At 44.8% G+C, this 22,356-nt stretch overlaps 1 protein-coding gene and 1 long non-coding RNA gene across 3 annotated transcripts; one reads left to right on the forward strand and one right to left on the reverse strand.

Annotated features, from left to right (window-relative positions):
* The first annotated feature begins 281 nt into the window (after positions 1-281).
* Positions 282-19,809, forward strand: IFT20 (intraflagellar transport 20). Of its 2 annotated transcripts, none has more exons than XM_040423507.1 (5): positions 282-423; positions 3,511-3,642; positions 6,539-6,624; positions 9,039-9,142; positions 18,736-19,806. In XM_040423507.1, the coding sequence occupies exons 2-5, from the start codon at positions 3,516-3,518 to the stop codon at positions 18,815-18,817; spliced, it is 399 nt and encodes a 132-aa protein (XP_040279441.1). In that variant the 5' UTR covers positions 282-423; positions 3,511-3,515; the 3' UTR covers positions 18,818-19,806. The 2 variants fall into 2 exon arrangements, with proteins under 2 accessions (XP_040279441.1, XP_040279442.1); XM_040423508.1 differs by having other exon boundaries at positions 284-423; positions 3,514-3,642; positions 18,736-19,809.
* Positions 19,486-21,796, reverse strand: LOC120994728. The gene is made up of 2 exons (XR_005777461.1): positions 20,035-21,796; positions 19,486-19,832 (listed from the first exon to the last, which is right to left on the reverse strand). It is a non-coding gene; the product is annotated as an uncharacterized LOC120994728 (long non-coding RNA).
* Between the last annotated feature and the right edge of the window lie 560 nt (positions 21,797-22,356).

The raw sequence follows: 22,356 nt of genomic DNA on the forward strand, positions 1-22,356 counted from the left end.
CTGTAGTCCTGTCATACAACATTGCCCCGCCTACTGTAATGCTTACCTATCTCTCCTCATATCGTCATCAGCACACACAAAACTACAAGTCCCACAAGTCCCTCGGGGTCACTGTGCGCTGGGGCGAGGCGTCACTTCTCTAATAAACCTGCCGTCATTAGCGTTCTGTCAACGTGTTCTCGGCGTAAATATCAGGACACCACCAGCCTCGGCTTATTAATATGACGTCTGACAGGAGAACCATACAGCACGGGCACGGTGCCCTCACATAAGATGGCTGCCGGGCGATAGTACTTCCGCATCATCTCTATGGTGCCAGGAGTGTGTACCAGGAAGTGAAGTCAGTAAACACTAGCCGGCTGTCTCCGTGGCAGCCGGGGTCGGAGGAGGGAAGTGGATCGTTTCGGACAGCTGTGAGATCAGGTAACGCTGTAGTCTGACTGCTCCTCTATGTGATTGCGTTCTTTGTTATCAGCCATTTCAGGCAGGGGGTTGCTGCCAGTGGTGGTCTTCAGTGGATGCTCCGGAGAAATGTTTGTCTTTAGGAAACAGTTGAGCCACTCTTCACAGCTTAGCACAGGAGGTGCCATAGATGCCAGTCCAGCCTCTGGGTGGCACAGAACTCCCATAGAAATGAATGGAGAGAGCTGTGCATCTTCACTCTGGATGCTGCCGCCTGACCAGGTAGGATGAGGCGAGGGGGACCCCAGTATTGGAGAAAGGTGCGGCTGCAAGGGGGAGGACTCACATCTATCATACATTTATGGCAACTCCTGTGGTTATGACATAAATGTCTACTATTGGAATATCTCTTTATTCAGATCATCAATCAAAGACAGGTCCCAGCAGCAGATTTCTAGAGAACTGCTGCCTAATGTTAAGGGGGTCCCATAGTAACCTCGTGTCAGTAAGAGAAGGTATGAGCAGGAGGGGGCTGGTATAGGGTCTATGGTTGTGCCCCTGCTAGCGGCTGTAACAGGATGATATCACAGAGCAGTGATTGGGAGTGAGGATCTTCGTTCCACTCGGAATCTTGGATGAATGATCACTAGCACTTTCTTGCTGGCAGGGATTTATATGCCCCATAGACCGTTGGGTCAGGCGACAAGTGCTGATCAGCCTGATAATCTTCCCATGTACATGGGCCTTAAAGGGGTATTCCAGCTTTATAGAACTTGTTACATTTGGCCAGTATTGCACCCTACCCAAACAAAGAAGTCCACTCGCCTGTTGCCCGCTTCCGGTGCAGAGGTTCCTCTCCGCAAGGTCTCTGGTCCCAGGTCTGTAGACATCTGGATAGGGTCACGTGCGCCACTGCGGTCAATTACTGGCCTCAGCAGTGACGTGACATGTGACTTGGTGTTTGGGAAGACCCACACGACCCTGTTCAGATGTGTACGTGTCTTGGACTGGAAGAATTCCGGAGGCCTGTTTCACACTCCCATTATTGTTTTCTGGTATTGGGATCGGGCAGAGGATGTCAAAACCAGAAAAAAAAGTTTCCGTTTAGTTGTCATGCATTCTGAATAGAAAGAGATCTGTTCAGGATGTCGACCGTTACGGCAGCGTCCATTTTGTGACCGGACACAAAACCGCTGCAAGCTGCAGTTTTGTGTCCGGTCATAGAAATGGAAAAAACGGATCCGGCACTGAAAACAATGTAAGTCAATGGTGACGGATCCGTTCCTAAAAAAAACGGATTCCTTACCCATTGACTTTCAATGTATTTAGCGACAGATCTGGTTTGATCAAATGCAGCTTTTACAGAAATGCAGTGAATCACTGGTCACCAGTTAGGTTACGGCGAAACCAGAACTGTCGTTGTACAATGTTGTGCGACCGAAAAATTTGTAGGATTTGTCTGCAACTTTTTGTTCCAGCTCCCCTCATTCTAGTGATCGATGGGGGTCTCAGCAGTCAGATCTCCAGCGATACAAACTTCAGGTCCGCAAAACACAGGCACTGGTTGTGTGAACTCCGCATCAAGGTGCCGACTCATTGACTTCAGTGGGTCCACGATCCGCAAGATGTGGTGAAGGACGAGACAAGTTGAGACATGCCATTTCTTTTGCAGTGTGGAGGTGCAGACCTGAAAGCCCTTCCTTGGGCTTCTGGGTCTGTTACTCTGCACCGCAAAAGAAAGAACATGTCCTATCTTTCGCCACATCTTGCAGATCGTGGACCCACTGAAGTCAATGGGTCTGCACTGGGATGCGGAGTTCACACGGCCAGTGCCCGTGTTTTGCGGACCTGCGGTTTGAATGGGTCCGTGATCCGTCCACACCGCAAAAAAATAGAACATGCACAGCAGCTCCAGATTGTGGACCCATTCAAGTGAATGGGTCCGCATCCGTGATGTGGGGATCACACGGTCGGTGCCCGTGTATTGCGGGCCGCAATACGGCCACAGCCGGGCAACGGTCGTGTGCATGAGCCCTAATAGAGAGGGGTTTTTCGTATTGAGAAAAGCTCTTTCATTCCATTCATGTGATTCTGTCTATGGCTTGGTATGAATTAGACACAGGGATTGTGGAGGGTGTACCCTGGCAGCAGTGGGTACAGCTGGCTGTGCCGCCCTTTATTCCCAGTCTTATCTGTGTACACTAGGCACACAACTTTTATCTACAGCCGTTGAGAGAGCCTGGAAATAAAGGCAGCTGTACATCCGGGTATTCACAAAGTTACCAGAGCTTAATTACAGTATAAAAGTGTCCAATATTCTTATGTTTCAGTCCCATGTTGTCTTCAAAATCCTTGTTTGCTGTCAGTGAATGGAAACCTTTAGGGGCAAAATTTTCAAGCATGGCACTTAAGAATTCTGGCTTCAAAAAGTCTCAAAATAGGACCTTTGTGATTTTTTTTGGGGGGGGGGCTACGGTAATTTGAGCAAAAAGATGCAACTTTTAGCATTTTTACACCACTCGCTCCAGTTTGGGAAAGTGGGCATAGTTAGGTTGTCGAACTGATTTTATGCCGGGTTTATTAACTGGGACTTTCCAAAAAGTTGGATTATACAGTAATGCTGCCTCCCGCAAAACTGACTTAAAAGTTTAGCCATCATGATATAGTCAGTGGCTTAAAAGGGTTATCTCGTCGGAGGCATTGGTGGCATATCGCTAGGATATGCCGCCAATCTCAGCAAGGTCTAGGTCCCAAATTTGGGACCCCCAAAGTGAGTGGAGAGCAGCAACGCATGTGTGCCCACCCTCCATTCATTTTCTGTCCTTTGTTGTTTTTTACTTTCGGGGACCTGTTCTGGAGATGGGCACATAGATGTGGGTCCCAGAGGTGGGACCTCCACCAATCGGACATTGTGATGACCTCGTTAAGACGTCATAATGAGTTTTCTACCAATGTATCCATTGGACAATCCTCTGTGAGCTGTATACAGCAGGAGCACAGATTTCTCCCCACTCATGATGCATTGTATCGGGCTGAGCCCAGGCGCTCGCAGAGGATTGTCGGACCTCCGGTGTGCCTAGAAGACCACTCATTTCTCCTCATTTACAGCAGCAATGGCTAAAGACTCGCTATCCGACGCTGGGTTGCACTTCGATGAGCTCAACAAGCTCCGCATCTTGGATCCGGATGTCTCTCAGCAAACCACAGAGCTGAAAGAGGAATGCAGGGAATTTGTAGAAAGTAAGTCACATTCTAGGATTCTTTTCAAGAACTCTGCTTGCTATCTGTGAATGAATGGAGACATTTACGTCCTGAGGCAGTAAACTTTTTGCAGATGTAATACTGCTCAGGACTGAGGGTTTGCAACACTGTATCTAGTGTAGATAACCATTTTTATCAACATCCTTTTACAGTGCCTTGAAAAAGTATTCATACCCCTTGAACTTTTCCACATTTTTTTCATGTTACACCCACAACCTTAAAGGGGTATTCTCATCTTAATGATCACTGTTAAATCTGTTAATGATTTGACAGTAATCATTTTTCTAAATACATTTTATTACCCAATTCCCACCCTTTTTTAGAAAATAAGTCCCCTCTTACCTGATGTTGTCTTTGGTCTCCCCTGGTTACGGCCACCACTCCTGTCGAATCCCGCGAACGCGCACGCCGGCTCTGTACTATACAGGCCAGGAATAAGTCACCATGGCACATGCGCGGCGGCGTGCGCGTTCAGGAAATTGCCCGGCCGGGAGAAAATCTTCAGTCTTCTGCGCAAGCGCAGCCCGGCCGGGAAAAGAATCCAGGAAGTGAACGTCGCGCTCAAGGAAGGTAAGCTTAGGATATTTTTTTTTATAACCTAACCCTGCTTTGCACTTCTCCACAACTTTATCCCTGACCTGTCTGGCGTGTTCCTTTATTTTCATGATGCAGTTTGATCGCTAATGTTCTCTAACAAACCTCTGAGGCCTTCACAGAAAAGCTATACTGAGAATAAATTGCACACAGGTGGACTCTATTTACTAATTAGGGGACTTCTGAAGGCAATGGGTCACACTGGATTTTATTCAGGGATATCAGAGTGCAGGGGGCTGAAAACAAATGCACGCCACACTTTCAGATTTTTATTTATTAAACATTTTGATACCACATTTCATTTTCTTTTCACTTCACACATACTTGGTACTTTGTGTTGGTCTATCACATGAAATCCCAATTAAGGGCTCTTTCACACTTGCGTTGTCCGGATCCGGCGTGTACTCCATTTGCCGGAATTACACGCCGGATCCGGAAAAACGCAAGTGAACTGAAAGCATTTGAAGACGGATCCGTGTTACTATGGCAGCCAGGACGCTATTAAAGTCCTGGTTGCCATAGTAGTAGTGGGGAGCGGGGGAGCAGTATACTTACAGTCCGTGCGGCTCCCGGGCGCTCCAGAATGACGTCAGAGCGCCCCATGCATGACGTGATCCATGCGATCATGTGATCCATGCGCGTGGGGCGCCCTGACGTCACTCTGGAGCGCCCGGGGAGCCGCACGGACGGTAAGTATACTGCTCCCCCACTCCCCACTACACTTTACCATGGCAAACAGGACTTTAGTGTCCTGGGAGCCATGGTAACCATTCAGAAAAAGCTAAACGTCGGATCCGGCAATGCGCCGAAGCGACGTTTAGCTTAAGGCCGGATCCGGATTAATGCCTTTCAATGGGCATTAATTCCGGATCCGGCCTTGCGGCAAGGGTTCAGGATTTTTGGCCGGAGCAAAAAGCGCAGCATGCTGCGGTATTTTCTCCAGCCAAAAAACATTCCGGTCCGGAACTGAAGACATCTTGATGCATCCTGAACGGATTTCTCTCCATTCAGAATGCAAAGGGTTCTTTGAGAATGATTTTAAAATGGCCTCCAGCAACCTGTCCTAGAATGTGAACAGGGGGAGGGGGGAGGTGAGATGGTATGATCTTACTACACATTACGTTCTGGCACTTACATATACTGCATATTGGTGAGCGTTCCTGTCAGGCTGCTCAGCCATGAGGGCATATCGTAGGCAGGCACGCAGCATTACCATCTATTGTAGAGCAGTGTAGTTAGGCCACGCCCCCTCACACCTCTAGGCAACTCTGCAAGCGAAGGCAACCGGTCCTGCTCACATTCTATGCTAGGTTGCTGGTGGCCATTTTAAATCATCCCCAGAGAACCCCTATAAAGGCAGCGTGTGTTCAGAAAGGGTTGTCTAGAAGTGACTAGGTCTTTTTAATCACAAAAGTAGATAAACATACAGAATAGATACTGCAATTTACCATTGCATTACAATTAAAGGGGTTTGTCTGGACTTAAAGAGGTTGTTTGATTTCAGAAAGAAACCAGACAACACAGGCCATCCGCCCGCAATAAAGATGAAATTATTACTTACCTGGCAGATCCTGTGCCCCTGCTTTAGTTCTCCGGACTGGCTGCAGTGCTGTCCTAGCAACAACATGTGACTGCAGCATCCAATCATTGACCTTAGCGGTACACTGAATAGGCCAGTGATTGGCTGCAGTGGTCTTGTATTATTGACATGACGTCAATGCTGCAGCAGGGTAAACAGATCCCTGACCTTAGCGGTGCACCAAAGAGGCCAGTGATTGGCTGCAGTGGTCTTGTACTGTCAACAGTAATCTGTAAACCGATCCCAGCCGGGAGAACCAGAGTGGGGGCACAGGATCTGCCTGGGCGGATCCTGAAATCGGACAAACCCCTAACTATTGATGACCTATGATGACATATCCATGATAAGTCCTGGAAGCCCTGTCAGATCCATGAAATACGCTGCCTCCACTTGCATGTGCCTGCTTATATCTGTTCGGTATGGATAGTTTCAGGGTTGGTCAGGATGTGACGAATCCTTTACTGTAAATCCACAGCAACTTTCAGTGCACTACAAGTAAGTAGGGATTTCAAAATTCCTTCTGTAGTGGAAAAATCTGCCCAAAAATCAGAGCGCACCGCGAATTGTCGACTCCACCGCATGCAGATTCTTGGGGCGGAAAAGCTGCAGATTTTCACCGTTACATCCTTTTTTTTTTTGCGGTTGATTTCTTCTGCTACATGTGAACCCGGCCTTAACTTTTTCTTTTCTGTTGCATTTCAGAAATAGATGATTTTCAGAAAATAGTAGGCGGTTTAATAGAACTTGTGGACCAGCTGGCTAAAGAAACGGAGAATGAAAAGATGAAGGTGAGGTCTCTCCCTGTGACGCGACATTAGACTGACGGCTGTAATTTGATTGAACACACAATACTCCGGCTTGGACCCGCTCTAAACGTTATATGGGGGAACTGCATAAACGTGAGCATTTAAAGTATATGGGTTTATCAATCTGTTCTCAGCGTCAGCATGAAGATCCCGAATCACAGATATAAGCGCTCAGCATTTGGTGCTTGAATAAAACATGAGCTAATCTGCTGTAGCCTGCGGGCGTTACATACAGGGGCCGCATAATGTTGTGTGTAAATACAGATCTAATATTCTCTTCAGCTGCTTCACAAACGTAGTTTTTAATAATGTTATTTTCTCCTTAAAGGGAACCTGTCAGCAGGAAAGTCAGTGATAAACCAGGCACGATACCTTGTAGGGCTGGCTCAGCTGAATGGAATGATACCTTTCACTTAGCAGTCCATTGCTTCATTCTAGAGAAAAAGTACATGTCATTAATATGCGAATGAGCAGTTAAGTGCACCGAGGGCGGGTCCAAGCCACTCTGTGCACCCTTGCTCTTCCTGCATCCTGTCAGCCCCTCCCTCTTCTCATGGATTAAAAAGTTTGTGTCACCCCACACATTGGTAGCCTATTGCTGGGATATGCCACCAATGTCAGATAGAGGTGGGACCCTCACCTATCTCTAGAACAGGGCCTTCAAAGTGAACGAGAGCGCACCACGCATGCGCAGCCGCTCCTGATTCATTTTTATAGGAATTCCGAAAATAGCCAAGCACTGGCCCGGCTATTACTGCCAGTCCCATAGGAGAGAATCGAGATGCCACGCTTACACGGCACGCTCTTGTCCACCGCTATCTGACATTGGTGGCCTATCCTAGCAATATGCCACCAATGTGTGTGGTGCACGGCGCACTCTCCATTCACTTCTATGGCAGTTCCGAAAGTAGCTGAGCTCGCTCAGCTATTTTCGGAAGTCCAATACAAATGAATGCAGAGTGCACCGCTCTATTCACTTCTTTGAGACTGACATTCGTGGCATAAACTAGCGATATGCCACCAATGTCTGAGGTGAGACAACCCCTTTAATGCGGCCAAAATCCTGCATAATCAGCTCACCTGGCCCTGCCAATCAAGGAGGGGGGGGGGGGAATGGCAGGAAAAGCAAGGGAGCACAGTGTAGCTTGGGCCCACCCTTGGTCCACCTAACTGATCTTTTGCATACGGATTGAAAGTAATCTTTCGTCAGAATGAAGCAATGGATCTGTAAGTAAAAAGGTATCATTAGATTCAGATGATTTCGCCCTACAAGGCATTGTGTCTGGCTTTACAGTCAATTTCGTGGTGACACATTCCCTTTAAAGAGATTATCCAGGGTGGAGAACCCTGATCCTCGTGAAAGCTCTCTCCACAATGAGCGGATCCTGGAGAGTCTCGCCCGTGAACCCTCTGCTGTAAGCAGCTGGCTGGGAGAAATCAAAAAAAGTCGTACAGGATTAGAAAAACTGCTGATTTCTCCCAAAAACATGCCACGCTCTCTGCACTTTGACAGGGCCAGACAGTGTAAAGTCATCACTTCTGGTCCTGACAATCAGAGTGGAGAGGGTGCGGCAGTTGCAGAGAGAGCAGAGCCTCTGGGAGTAATGTCAATTCCCCCGTTGCTCCTAGAGGCTCATTTGCATGTATTACAACTTCACTTTTCTCAGCAATGCGGGCACATATGAACATAGGACCAACACCGATGCCTTCAGCTGCTAAGCGCACATGTAACAGGTCAGCCAGTTTCATAGAGTCTGACCTCTAGGACCCCTAGTAGTCCATGTTTATAGCTTGAAAGTTTGCGGCACAGTTAGTGGGGAAAACAGTGTAAGGCCCCATGAACACGACTGTATGTACTTTGTGGCCCGCAAAATACGAATACCAGCCGTGTGCATCACCCAATTTCCGTGGGCCTCATTGTCAAAGTGCCTATTTTTGTTCACAAAATGGACGGAAATAGGACATGTTCTATTTTTTTGCAGGACAGACATGCGGACATATGGATGTGGACAGACCATGGCGTGCTTTCCACATTTTTTGCGGCCCCATTGAAATAATAAATGGGTGCACATCCAGTCTGCAAAAAATGCAGATCAGTTGTGAAAAAAAATACGGCCTAAATGTTGGTCCAGTCATTTCTATGAAAGTGGAGGGGTATCCGCTTCAGCAATATGGTCAGGAAAAGGGACTCGGGATCGGACACCTACCTACTTAAGTTATTACATGCTTGATCGGTCAGTAGAAAAATAAAGTTGTCATAGGATAGTTCTTAGACAAATAAACTAAGACACGTAGAAATCCTCACAACATGATGATAATAAAACAGATTCATTATGTGCAATTGTCTTTCCTCTTGACTAAGAAGACTAATGTAAATTTGTTTTCTTGATCATTAGGCCATCGGCGCTCGTAATCTGTTAAAATCCATCGCTAAGCAGCGAGAAGCACAGCAACAGCAGCTGCAGGCTTTGATAGCTGAGAAGAAGATGCAGCTAGAAAGGTATGAACTAAACAGTGGACTTTTCTGGTTCGTGGTGGGATCTACGGGCTCCTTATTTAGTTGCTTGTAACTTATTGGCCTGTGCTGGGCTTGTGCTAATGCACAAGAGCAAATCTGTACAGGCAGAGCCGAGGTGTACGAGCACAAAGGAGAGAGGGAACAGCAAGCAGCCTGAGTCTATGCTGAGGCAAGAGTAGACATCCATGAGGCCATGCAGCTAAGCTGTGGTCATTGATCATAGCCAGGTCCTAATCAGCTGAACTGGCCGATTTCAGCCATTTTGGCATGACCATTATTTGTACATTTCACCTAAACAATTGTTTGTGATGACCGGTGGCATACCTCCTGCTGAAAATGTTAACAACCCGGTTGGCTATGTACACCTTTTGGAGGCAATTTTCGTTTATGTTTGCATTTTACAAATTTTTGGCTAAAAATTATATTTTCAGTTGGCCTTTATTACAAATATTGAGCTGTTCTGTGACAAAGGGTTAACTGTTTTCTAACTGTGTGACTAGTACTTTCACTTTGTTCCGGTCATCTAATAAACCTCATCTCTAAACTACGGAGAGGACATAAACACTTATTTAAGCCACATTATTATCAGTAAGGTAAGAACTGAGCTATAATGAGTGTTTATCATGTCAGAGAGCAGAGATAAGGAGCCATCAGCTCCCCAACTAATGGAAAAGAGGGAAAATCCGAGGGCTGCTACTAGAGCATCTCAGCTCTGTACACAAAAAAGGGCTTCATATTTTTAACAAAGTGAGTGAGTGCAAAGCAATAATAAAATAAAACAATTGCCCCAAAAGTGTACATAGCCTTTAAGGGCCCTTTACACTGCCCGATGTTTGGGCAGCTCATCACTAACGAGCGTTCGCAGGAACACTCGTTAGCGATAATCTGCCTGTGTAAAGGTGCTGTCGATTACGCTTGTTCATCGGTTAATAGGACCGTTTGTGCGGTCACCTAAATTGTCATTTGCCGGCAGCAGATCGTGATGTCTAAACAGCCTCCGCTGCTGGCAAACAATGATTCTGTATGGGGATGAACGATGACATTAGTGATCACTCCTCCCCATACAGTGGAGGAGATTGCTGCATGTAAGTACAGCGGTCTCCTCCACTGACAAGCAGGTGATTGTTCGGAAGGAATGCTTCATTCCAGAAAATCACTTGCTACATTGGGCCATGTAAAGTGACCTTTAGTGGTCAGCACAAATCGCATGTGTAGGGCACAATTAGCTGCATTCTGCTGCTCCTTTTCCATTCTTCACAAGGAACAGGGAGGTGTATTAAAAACAGACTGGTCGGCCAGTTTAGCCTGTAGTGTTGCTGGTGGGATCTTTTGTACAAGCAGTTCCATGATGGGCTGGCTGCTGATCAAGATCTCTTGTTTATATGTTATAATTAGAGATGAGCGAATCGAAGTTGACGAAGTGGAATTCGATCCGAATTTCAGGAAAAATTTGATTCGCACCAAAGCCGAACTAACTCATGATTCGGGGTAACGAATCACATTTTTTCCCAAAAAATGGCTGCTGCACGTGAGGACATGGAGAAAGGAACTCTGGTAAGGCGGGATCACCCAGACTGACATGCATGCAGCTAATCAGCAGCCAGCCCGCCTGCCCTGTGATGTCATAGCCCTATAATAGCGGCAACCATCTTAGATTCTGCCATTTACCAGTGTACTAATTGTAGGGAGAGACAGCTGCAGGCGCTAGGGACAGTGTTAGAAAAAACGATTTCATTGTGCAGAAAAAGCGATTTACCAGTGCAGGGAAATATTATTCAAGGTGTAGGGAAAGGATAGGGAGGAATCAATCCACAGCATTTCTGTTGAACAGGGTTCAGTAGGGGAGGTTACAGCCTTGGTAATAGGAACAGTCCTATTACACCTTGCGGCACTGACTGGGGATCCAAATTGCCATTATACAGCTCTGTAATTCCAGCAAACCGTTCTTGTTATTGGGGTGCAAGTGCTGTTTGATACAGCCATTAACAGGGTTTATTACAAGGAAATATTTCTACATCTTATTTGCCCTTGTGCGGTGCAGTTATATGTTCTAAAGCTTTTTTTTAGCTTTTATTAGTGGGAAGAAAAGGGCTTATTAGCAGTTGAGTGGTGAAGTGCTAAAATTACAGCCCTCTTTGTCGTGTATTAGGGGCAAAAGTAAAATATATTTGCCGGTCAGCGGTGCAGTTATCTGTTGCAAGCTATTTTTGCAGTGTATTAGTGGCAAACCAAAAATATATTTGCCGGTCAGCGGTGCAGTTACCGTATATGTTTTAAAACCTTTTGTGGTGTGTATTACCGTAAAAAGAAAAAATATATTTGCCGCTCAGCGGTGCAGTTATCTGTTTTAAAGCCAATTTTGCTGTGTATTAGTGGCAAAACAAAAATATATTTGCCGCTCAGCGGTGCAGTTATCTGTTGTAAAGCCTTTTGTGGCGTATATTAGCGGAAAAATACAAAATATATTTGCCGCTCAGCGGTGCAGTTATATGTCCTACAGCCCTTTTTGGCGTGTGTTATTGGTAAAAAAAAGGGCTTATTAGCTATTGTGTGCTAAAGTTAGAAAATTTAGTTTTTTGGGGTGTTTAAATTTCCTTTTTATTTGTTTATTTGATCTAACAGTATTTCAGACAGAGAAGTGACAGGCCCTGCAGAGGGGAGTGGCAGAGGCCTAAATGTTTCTGGTGCAGGCACAGGTTGCAGCAGAGTAAGGGGGCGTGGCAGCAGGGGTCGCAGCGAGAGGCCTGAGCTCCCAGTGTCAGCTAGCGGTTGTGTCTTTACCAGCAACCCAGCAGTTCTTGAATGGTTGACTCGTCATTCACTTCCTCCCAAGTGATATCAGACACCCCCAGCCAAGAGTCGGTGGGTTTGTCAGACACAACCCTTAGTTGGCATGGCCCGGGAGCAGGCCCTGTGCCCTCACCTGTCCTTAACCTGCCTCTGTCCTTTTCTGTCCCCTCAGTCACAGAAGTTTTATATTCTGTGGGCTGAGCCCCATTTTTCAGCTAGGAAGAGCTACTAGAGGGGGCGAGTGGCATGAGAGCAGGTGTTGCGAGCAGTCAGGCTCCTGACCCAGAGACGGTTGAGGAGGACATCAGTGACGTGCAGACAGTACTCAATGATGATGATGATGTAGCTGATCGTTCTTGGGAGCCGTGTGATAATGGGGCTTCATATTTTATTTTTTTGTGATTTATATAATACTGTAATATTATAAAATCCGGTGTCTCCATGATAAATCTGCAGCTTGGAGGCCTCGTGTGGCTTCTACACACTTTCAAAATAATCCTTCAGCGGAGCGAATAGATGCCGGATGACCGGGATAGGAAGGAATCATTCCACAATATTGAAGCAGAACAGGGTTCAGTAGGGGAAATTACAGCCTGGGTAATAAGAACAATCCTATTACACCTTGCTGCCTGACTGGGGATCCAAATTCCCAATTTACAGCTCTGTCATTCCAGCAAACCGTTCTTGTTATTGGGATGCAAGTGCTGTTTGATACAGCCATTAACAGGGTTTATTACAAGGAAATATTTCTACAGTACGTCTTATTTGCCCTTGTGCAGTGCAGTTACATGTTATAAAGCCCTTTTTGCCGTGTATTAGTGGAAAAAGAAAAATATATTTGCCCTTGTGCGGTGCAGTTATATATTCTAAAGCCATGTTTGTTGTGTATTAGTGGCAAAAGAAAAATATATTCGCCGTTCTGCATTGCACTTATATGTTAAAAAGCCTTTTGTGTAGTATACAAGAGGAAAAAAATTAGGGCCTAATTGCGGTTCAACGGTGCAGTTCTATGTTCTAAAGCCCTTTTTGCGTTATGGACCGAATTACGTAGTGGTGAAATTTTTTATGTGAAACTGGCTTTTTTGGGGAAAATTGATGGGTGATTGTAGACTTTGTTCTGTATGAACCGATGTTATGTGTAGAAAAGCCTTTAGTGTACTGTTGCTTTTAATGTGACTCCGTTCGCCCTGGCAAACCAGGTGCAGAACTGCGTGAGAGTGATGAGAGGGGTCGCACATGGCTTGCATACACTACATGCCCAACAAAATTCTTGGTTCTCGACATGAAAATAATGTATTTGCTGTAAATTGCGAGAGGGGCATAGTTGGAGACATTGACTTCACAAGAAATACAGAGCAGTGGAGTTCAGCCACCTCTAGTTGCTTCCCGCTGTTTATTGCTCCTGAATTAAAATTGGGGCAATCAGCTTCTGCTTCCTCTGCTGTGTATGCCTACGGAGTCCTTTTGTTGTGGCTTTTCACAGGGAGCATGAATGTTAGGCACATTTCTGATGGAACTCCTGATCGTTACAAACTGGACTTGGACTCCAAAGCAGATGCTCTCCTTTCATGTCTTGTGTGCACACATGGATATTTTCAGCTTACTGAAGCTGCTTGATTTAACCCCTTAAGGACCAGCACCGTACATGTACGGCGGGCTGATTAGGCGGGTGCAGGAGCTGAGCCCGCCCGATCAGTGCAGGGGTCTGGCAGTCACTAATAACATTAATATTTTCAACTTGCTGAAGCTGCTTGATTTAATTGTGAATAGATGGTAAAGGCACAGTCTGCTGGTGTGTTGTCATCAGCGTCTTCATTATGTTTGCTGCTGGACCCACGACGACGTAATTCGGTCCATACAGCAAAAGGAGGTCTACAATCATCCATCAATTTTCCCAAAAAAAGCCTGTTTCACATAAAAAAATTCTACAATGAAAGAATAATTGAATTCGGTTATTGTTCTGACGGATCAGAGGAAGGGCAAAATAATCAGTGACGTCAACACAATTTTACTGCTGACACCCTCTGCGTTTAATAGATCAGGTTCTGTAGACATCTATGTGGAATCAGCTGACGATGGTGTAAAAGGACTGCGCCTCTTATTGGCGCTAACATCGACCTGTAAGGCTGAGTTATTTGGTCAGTTTTGGCCCTGTGACTGCCCAAATAAGTGAAGTGTGCAATGATTCTAATAGCGACGCCTGTCATCTGCATGTCATACGGACTCGCAGTATTATTTCACTACCAAAGAAGACTCCCTATGCGTGTTACTGCAAGGCACAGTGTTCTACACCACTATAAAGGCTCTCTGCAGCCAGGAAATAGACATTTTTTTTATGTGATTCACCACGAATATATTCGGATCGAACCGAATGTTTCCCAAAAAATTGGGCGAACCAGCAAATCCAATTTTTGAAAAATTCACTCATTTCTAGTTATAATTACCGTATTTTTAGTTTTATAAGATGCACTTTTTTTCCCCTCCAAAGTGGGGGGGAAAAAGTCATTGCGTCTTATAAAATGAACATGACGCAAATTTGGTGGCTCAGGAGCTGCCATTAAACTGTTGGGCGGGCTGACGGCTTCACTGAAAGCTTCTGCCACCAGCCCGCGCTTCCTTAACAAGTCCGCACTGTGGACAGGCTGGCGGCTTCACTTACTGTGCTCCGCTGCCCCCAGCCCTCAGATCCAACTTATCAAGGAGCTACTGAGGCCACGTTTGGGCAGGCTGCCGGCTTTACTTACTGCGCTCTACTGCCGCCAGCCAGCGCCGTTCAGCTGATTGGTGGTGAGTGCATCCTGCTACCCACACCTCCACCAATCAGCCTCCTTCCTATCTCCTGCCGTACCAGCACTGCTCCTGCTGTGTACGGCAATTTTGTGGATCTAGTCCTTGGGTGAGTCGAGCTCAGGGGCTATAAATGTGTGTCATATATGACTATAACCCCCCCTCACCCATAGGTATCCACTCATATACAGCAGTATATGAGTGGATTTCTATGGATGAGGGGGGTTATAGTCATATTTAATATAAACACTGTCCAGGGACTGTTCTGTAATTGGCACGTGTTTATATTAAATAAGACTATAACCCCCCTAATCCATAGGAATCCACTCATATACTGCAGTACATGGGTGATTTCCTATGGATGAGAGGGGTTATAGTCATATGCCAATTACAGAACAGTCAATGGACTGTGTTTATATTAAATATGATTATAACTCCCCTCATCCTTGAGAATACACCAATGCACACTAATAACAGTGTCATCCACAGTTCACTCATAACCGTGTCATCCACAGTTCACTCATAACCGTGTCATCCACAGTTCACTCATAACCGTGTCATCCACAGTTCACTCATAACCGTGTCATCCACAGTTCACTCATAACCGTGTCATCCACAGTTCACTCATAACCGTGTCATCCACAGTTCACTCATAACCGTGTCATCCACAGTTCACTCATAACCGTGTCATCCACAGTTCACTCATAACCGTGTCATCCACAGTTCACTCATAACCGTGTCATCCACAGTTCACTCATAACCGTGTCATCCACAGTTCACTCATAACCGTGTCATCCACAGTTCACTCATAACCGTGTCATCCACAGTTCACTCATAACCGTGTCATCCACAGTTCACTCTTAACCGTGTCATCCACAGTTCACTCATAACCGTGTCATCCACAGTTCACTCATAACCGTGTCATCCACAGTTCACTCATAACCGTGTCATCCACAGTTCACTCATAACCGTGTCATCCACAGTTCACTCATAACCGTGTCATCCACAGTTCACTCATAACCGTGTCATCCACAGTTCACTCATAACCGTGTCATCCACAGTTCACTCATAACCGTGTCATCCACAGTTCACTCATAACCGTGTCATCCACAGTTCACTCATAACCGTGTCATCCACAGTTCACTCATAACCGTGTCATCCACAGTTCACTCATAACCGTGTCATCCACAGTTCACTCATAACCGTGTCATCCACAGTTCACTCATAACCGTGTCATCCACAGTTCACTCATAACCGTGTCATCCACAGTTCACTCTTAACCGTGTCATCCACAGTTCACTCATAACCGTGTCATCCACAGTTCACTCTTAACCGTGTCATCCACAGTTCACTCTTAACCGTGTCATCCACAGTTCACTCTTAACCGTGTCATCCACAGTTCACTCATAACCGTGTCATCCACAGTTCACTCATAACCGTGTCATCCACAGTTCACTCATAACCGTGTCATCCACAGTTCACTCATAACCGTGTCATCCACAGTTCACTCATAACCGTGTCATCCACAGTTCACTCATAACCGTGTCATCCACAGTTCACTCATAACCGTGTCATCCACAGTTCACTCATAACCGTGTCATCCACAGTTCCCCCCCCCCCACAACAGTGTGTCATCCACAGATTCCCCCCCCCCCACAACAGTGTGTCATCCACAGATTCCCCCCCCCCCACAACAGTGTGTCATCCACAGATTCCCCCCCCCCACAACAGTGTGTCATCCACAGATTCCCCCCCCCCACCAACAGTGTGTCATCCACAGATTCCCCCCCCACAACAGTGTGTCATCCACAGACCACTATTTGTTCAAAACCCACCGACTTATTTTCATCCTCAAAAACTTAGGTGCGTCTTATAAAGCGAAAAATACAGATATGTATAAAAATATATTCATATATTAGGTGCATTTAAATGATGCAATGAGCAGCAGATTGTTGGGAAGGAAGCGTCAACCAATCCCATTGTGCATGTTAGGTGTGGGGGGCCTGAAAGCTTTTAATGGCCTTCAGATATCACATTTCATAGTATGTTGCCTGTACAAAAAAAAAAAAAAAACAGTGACCCAAAACAAAGCTCAAATTATCGGGCGAATTCAGCTGATCATGCCATAAACATACAGTTTCAGCCAACGACAGCCCAAATTTTCCAACATGGCCGATGGACAAGAGTCATCCATCGCAGTCATTCACGTTGTTGTTCAGTCTCCTGAAAGGGTAGATATCAGCCATTGCAGCCAACGTTTGTTTGTCTCATGTGTGGCCAGCTTTACTAAGAAAGATCTTCAGCAGGAAGGACATTTCCCCCCCAGCTTCTGCAGGAAGAACACACCCCAAGCTGCCAGCTTGAAGAAAATCTAGCAGAGCAATGAATGGGGAGATCTCTGGATCCATGTGAGGTACAGGGCTGGTTCTAGCTTTGTTAGAAAGAGATTGTCACATACTATATGATGTCTGATTTTCATTTTTAGGAATAACCCCTTTAATATATTCTGATGCAGTATAAAGCAAACCACTGTCTTCTATATGTGGAAATTTGGATGATGAGAAATTTAACTGCTGATCTACGTATGTTCCTGCAACTATTAGGGTATGTTCACATGCAACAGTTTTGTTGCAGAAATCTCCCATTCATCTGAACGAGGCTTGTAGAAATCCATGTGCTTTCCGCAGGAACAACCCTATTCATACAGTATGTATGGAATGGATGTTTTTGGTGAAATATTCTCTGCAGCAAATCAAAGTGTGGAAGAAAAATTCCGGAAAATAATGCACTAACACAATAGATGCAAGCATTATATATGGACTAAGCCTCTGATATGCTAAAATCTGAGATTCTCAGCCAATATATTTTGATCAAAACACATCTGTGCCCACCTACCCGCGCCAAAGTAGTCTCCAAGCAACCAATGAGAAGAGGGGGTCCGCACAGCTATATGTACCACCAAATCAAGGTCGCCTCTGGGATAGGCGGGACAAAAATTTGCACAAGAATGCTTCTCCCAAAATAAAATAAGAGCCCATTCACACATGAAGGTACTACTCTTTCAAGAACATAAACTTAAAAAATCATGGGAAAAAGATACAAAACATCCTGTACGATATGATAACTAAATATGCAGATGTGCATGGCTACATTTCTAAAAGAAAAATCACAGAAAAGGTTTGGAGTAGGACCTACCTGACTGAGACCACATTGGCGCTGGTTGGCGGGCACAGATGTGTTTTGATTAAAATATATCGGCTGAGAGTCTCCGATTTTATCATATCGAGTGATGGCTTAGTCTATATATAATATTTGCATCTATTGTATGAGTGCATTATTTTCCTTGATTTCTCTTTTATAAATGTTGCCATGTACATCCACATATTTAGTTATCATATCGTGAAGGATGTTTTGTATCTTTTTCCCGTGATTTTTGAAGTTTGTTCTTGGAGGAGTGGCACCTTCTTGTGTAAATGCGCCCCTATTCCACTTTGGGAGCAGCAGTTTTTGTGCACTTTTGCCCCACCTGTCCCATAGGCATCTTGATTAGGGTGGTACATATATCTGTGTGTGCTCCTCCTCCTCTCATTGGTTGCTTGGTGCACACAGAGGTGACTAGGAGCAGCACACTATATGTGCAGGGTCTGCTCTCCTGAATGTAGAGGTTTAGTGTAGGTCCTGCATGACTGAGACCACCTTGGCGATGGAAGGCGGGCACAGATGTGTTTTGATCAAAATATATTGTCCGAGTCTCAGATTTTATCATATCAGAGTGACGGCTTAGTCTATATATAATATTTCCATCTATTGTGTGAGTACATTATTTTCCGTGATTTTTCTTTTATAAATGTAGCCATGTACATCCACATATTTTAGTTATCGTACTGTGCAGGATGTTTTGTATTTTTTTCCTGTGATTTTTGAAGCAAATCAGAGTGTGGACCTATTTCAGAAATACACTATTTTCTCTAACTTCTTAGTCTTTTTTGTCATTTCAGGTATCGAATAGAATATGAGGCTCTATGCAAAGTTGAAGCAGAGCAGAACGAGTTCATAGACCAATTCATCCTGCAGAAGTAATGTTTAGGACTTCTCATGATATTCTCTACTGGACACATATTGGACACTGACTGTTTCTCCCAGACACTTGTGACATCGCCATTCCTCCCCTTACGGGGACAAATTTATTAAAAGGCCCTTCAGACTCCATGACTGGGAACCTCTTGTAGGGACCAATTTACATTCAATCAACTCTCCATGGACATTCATCTCTGAAAAATAGCAAATATGTTGCAGAATTGATTTTACACAAAGGCTCTTTTTTTTTTTTTTTTTACCATGAAAGTGAGCACATGGTATTTCATTCTCTACTTTGGATCTTGTAGTATTAGGGGAGCCCGACACGTGTGATAACACACAATGCACTCATTTTATAAAATACTAAAATAATTGGAACCTGCCTAAGGCAGGATTTATACAGGTCACTAATCCCCTTCCCAGACCTTGCATTTGCCGACCATCCATTTCCTGTCCTAGGAAAAGAAATCCCTAAAATGGGGAGACCCATCCCATCACTGTGGACCCACTGGTATCCTAATGACCGCAGTGATCGAATGTGAAAACCTTTCTGGCAGTCGGGTAATATTCAGATGCCTGTGATCGGACTGTCACTGTCAGATTGGGAGGCAAATCAGGATATGTAAACCCGGCCTCCATTTATTAACATGAAGCTTCATTGTAGATGAAGAGTAGATGCCAATAACTGTACGTTATGTATAGTACTGTATGTGACATTTCATTGCCTTTATGTACATGCATTTCATACAGCAGACACACAGAAACATTGGGGGTCATTTATTAAGACCAGCGTTTTAGACAATCTAACGCCCCCCAGCCTCTACATAACTTTGGCGCATCCACCGCCAATCTAAATGTAAGACAGTTTCCTTGCTGACTTAAATTCTGACTATTTTCTATACCTAAAGCAGGCGTAGATAATGATGAATGAGACGGGCCCCCCTTCCCCTCCCACAACAAGCCCCCTCTTTTAGACCTGGCGTGAGCGGGGAAGAGTTGCAGATTGAGGCGCGAATATCTGAGGAAGTGTTACATGCAGATTTGTAAAAGGTGAAAACCTGTGACATTTCCACAATAGAAAGGGTATACTGCGGATTTGGAAATCTAAATGCCCTGGTTGCAGAATCCACGGCTAAAATCCCGATCTTCATAAATGTGCCCCCAAATTTTTTAAGTGTCGCATTTTACTGTCTTCTGTAATTGCCAGTAAGCTCTCATACCCTAAAAAAATCACTTTGGTGCCTGTGGCTACTTAGCCTTAACAATTTAGGAGCCGCATTGTATTGTTTGGTCACACTGGTGACCGATTTAGTTGCCATCTGGATCCCTGTTCATGTATTCCAGTGCACAATAATGGTTCGGGTACATCAATAATGCAGGTACACTATGCGGTGCAGGACCCTTCATCTACACACATTTGCACAGTCTAACAATTGTATTCTTTGGCTGAAGTGTTTAGATTGGGTCACAGATGTAGTAGATATTTATTTCTGGTATGATCAACTATTTCATATCCCGTTGAATCAGCATGAAGGGCCACATAACACATAGCGGAATAGCCTGGTGTGAGGCTGACCTGCAATACCAAATACCGCCCACGGACAACAGTGGCACTGTTTTTCATATATCATTTCATATATTATTTATATTTCAAGGCAACAGGGGGTAAATCCGACTGAATACACAAGTGAAATATTACCCTGTATACCATTGTTCTTGTTTCATTCCTCTTCTTCATACATTTAGTGTACTGCTTTTGGAGTTATTATGATGTTAGAAGTGTTTTGGTTTTTTATAGCACAGTGTGCATACTTTATTACTGGTGTTCTTACTTGTGCAATGCATAGCTCTACTTCTTCATGGAGCCTTTCACTGACACAGGACCTCTGCACCAGTGTTTTCTTCACTCGTCCTCTAATCCTCCTCCCCAGCAGGTCATGTTTTAAGGATTTCCTTAGTATTAAAGGGGTTGTCCCATTACAACAACTTATCCCCTAACCACAGTATAGGGAATAATGGGGTCATTTATCAAACTGGTGTAAAGTAGAACAGGCTTAGTTGCCCATAGCAATCAATCAGATTCCACCTTTCATTTTCTAAAGGAGCTGTCAAAAATGAAAGGTGGAATCTGATTGGTTGCTATGAGCAACTAAGCCAGTTCTACTTTACACCAATTTGATAAATGCCCCATAACTGCTGGGTCCCCTGCCCCTCCATTTAACTCTATGAGGTTGACAGAGGTAGCCGAGCGCTTGTACTCTGCTCTCTCCGGCAGTCCCACATGGTTGAATGGAGCAGCAGCATGCATGTGTATCACTCCATTTAAATGGTGGAATGTGGGTTCCTGTTCTAGTGATCTGCAGGGCCCCTAGCAGTCGGCTCCTGTCGACCGGACACTTGTCTCCTAAGCTGTAATGGGGCAACCCCTTGAAACTCTATGGGGGAGATTTTTCAAACTGGTGCAAAAAAAAATAGCTTAGTTGACTATAGCAACCAATCACATTGCTACTTTCATTTTCCAAAGGTGCTGGAATCTGATTGGTTGCTATGGGCAACTAAGCCAGATTTCCCGCGCACCACTTTTGATGAATCCCTCCTAGTATATTATATAATTATGGACAGGGTAGCAGGAATTGCAGCAGGTATTCTCTTTATGGGATACCGTGAAATAAAGACCCGTTGAAGTCAACAAGTTGATATACTGTTATTTAAATTTTTGCGTTTAATTTTGTGGCCTCTACAGTTTTTTTGTAAAGAAAAAAAACCCTGAAAAATATATATTATTATATTCTTTTTGACGCAATTGTATTTTATAATTCAGTGCCTTATGGGCAGTATTTTATTTGCTTTTACTTTATAAAGTGATAGATTAAATACATTTCTTTTTGTGCTAGTGTTGTTGTGGTTTTAACTGTTGGTTGTCTGTCCTGTGTTATTGTTTGTTTCTTTGTTTTATTTATTTGGCCCTGACTCTACTAGGTTGTAAAGGCTGTACTAGGGTGGGTTCACATTATGTTTTATGCCTCCGTTTGACGTATACGTTAGAAAAAAAAAAGGATACAAAAACGCAGCACACCACGTTCTTATATCCTCAGAGTCAAATAAAAAAATGGAACTCTTTGGTGAACGGATCCCAGTGTATGTCTTCAGTCTGAGGCATCCATTTAACATATAATTTTTTTGTATACGTTGAACAGATGGGAAAAATGTGATGTGAACCCAGCCTTTGACAGCCCAATTCTGCTGGCGATTGTCGGGAAGGAAACGTTCCCTCCTGGCAATCGCCCACTCGCTAGCGGAGGAGACTGCTACTATTACATGCAGCGATCTCCTCCACAGTTTGCTCGTTCATCGGGTAATCAGCGGCCGTATTAGGCTGAGTTCACACGGGCGTTGCGGGAAAAGGTGCGGGTGCGTTGCGGGAACATGCGCGATTTTTCCGCCCGAGTGCAAAACATTGTAATGCGTTTTGCACTCGCGTGAGAAAAATCGCGCATGTTTGGTACCCAGACCCGAACTTCTTCACAGAAGTTCGGGCTTGG

This window comes from Bufo bufo, chromosome 3 (genome assembly GCF_905171765.1).
Source record: "Bufo bufo chromosome 3, aBufBuf1.1, whole genome shotgun sequence".
NCBI classification, from domain to species: domain Eukaryota; kingdom Metazoa; phylum Chordata; class Amphibia; order Anura; family Bufonidae; genus Bufo; species Bufo bufo.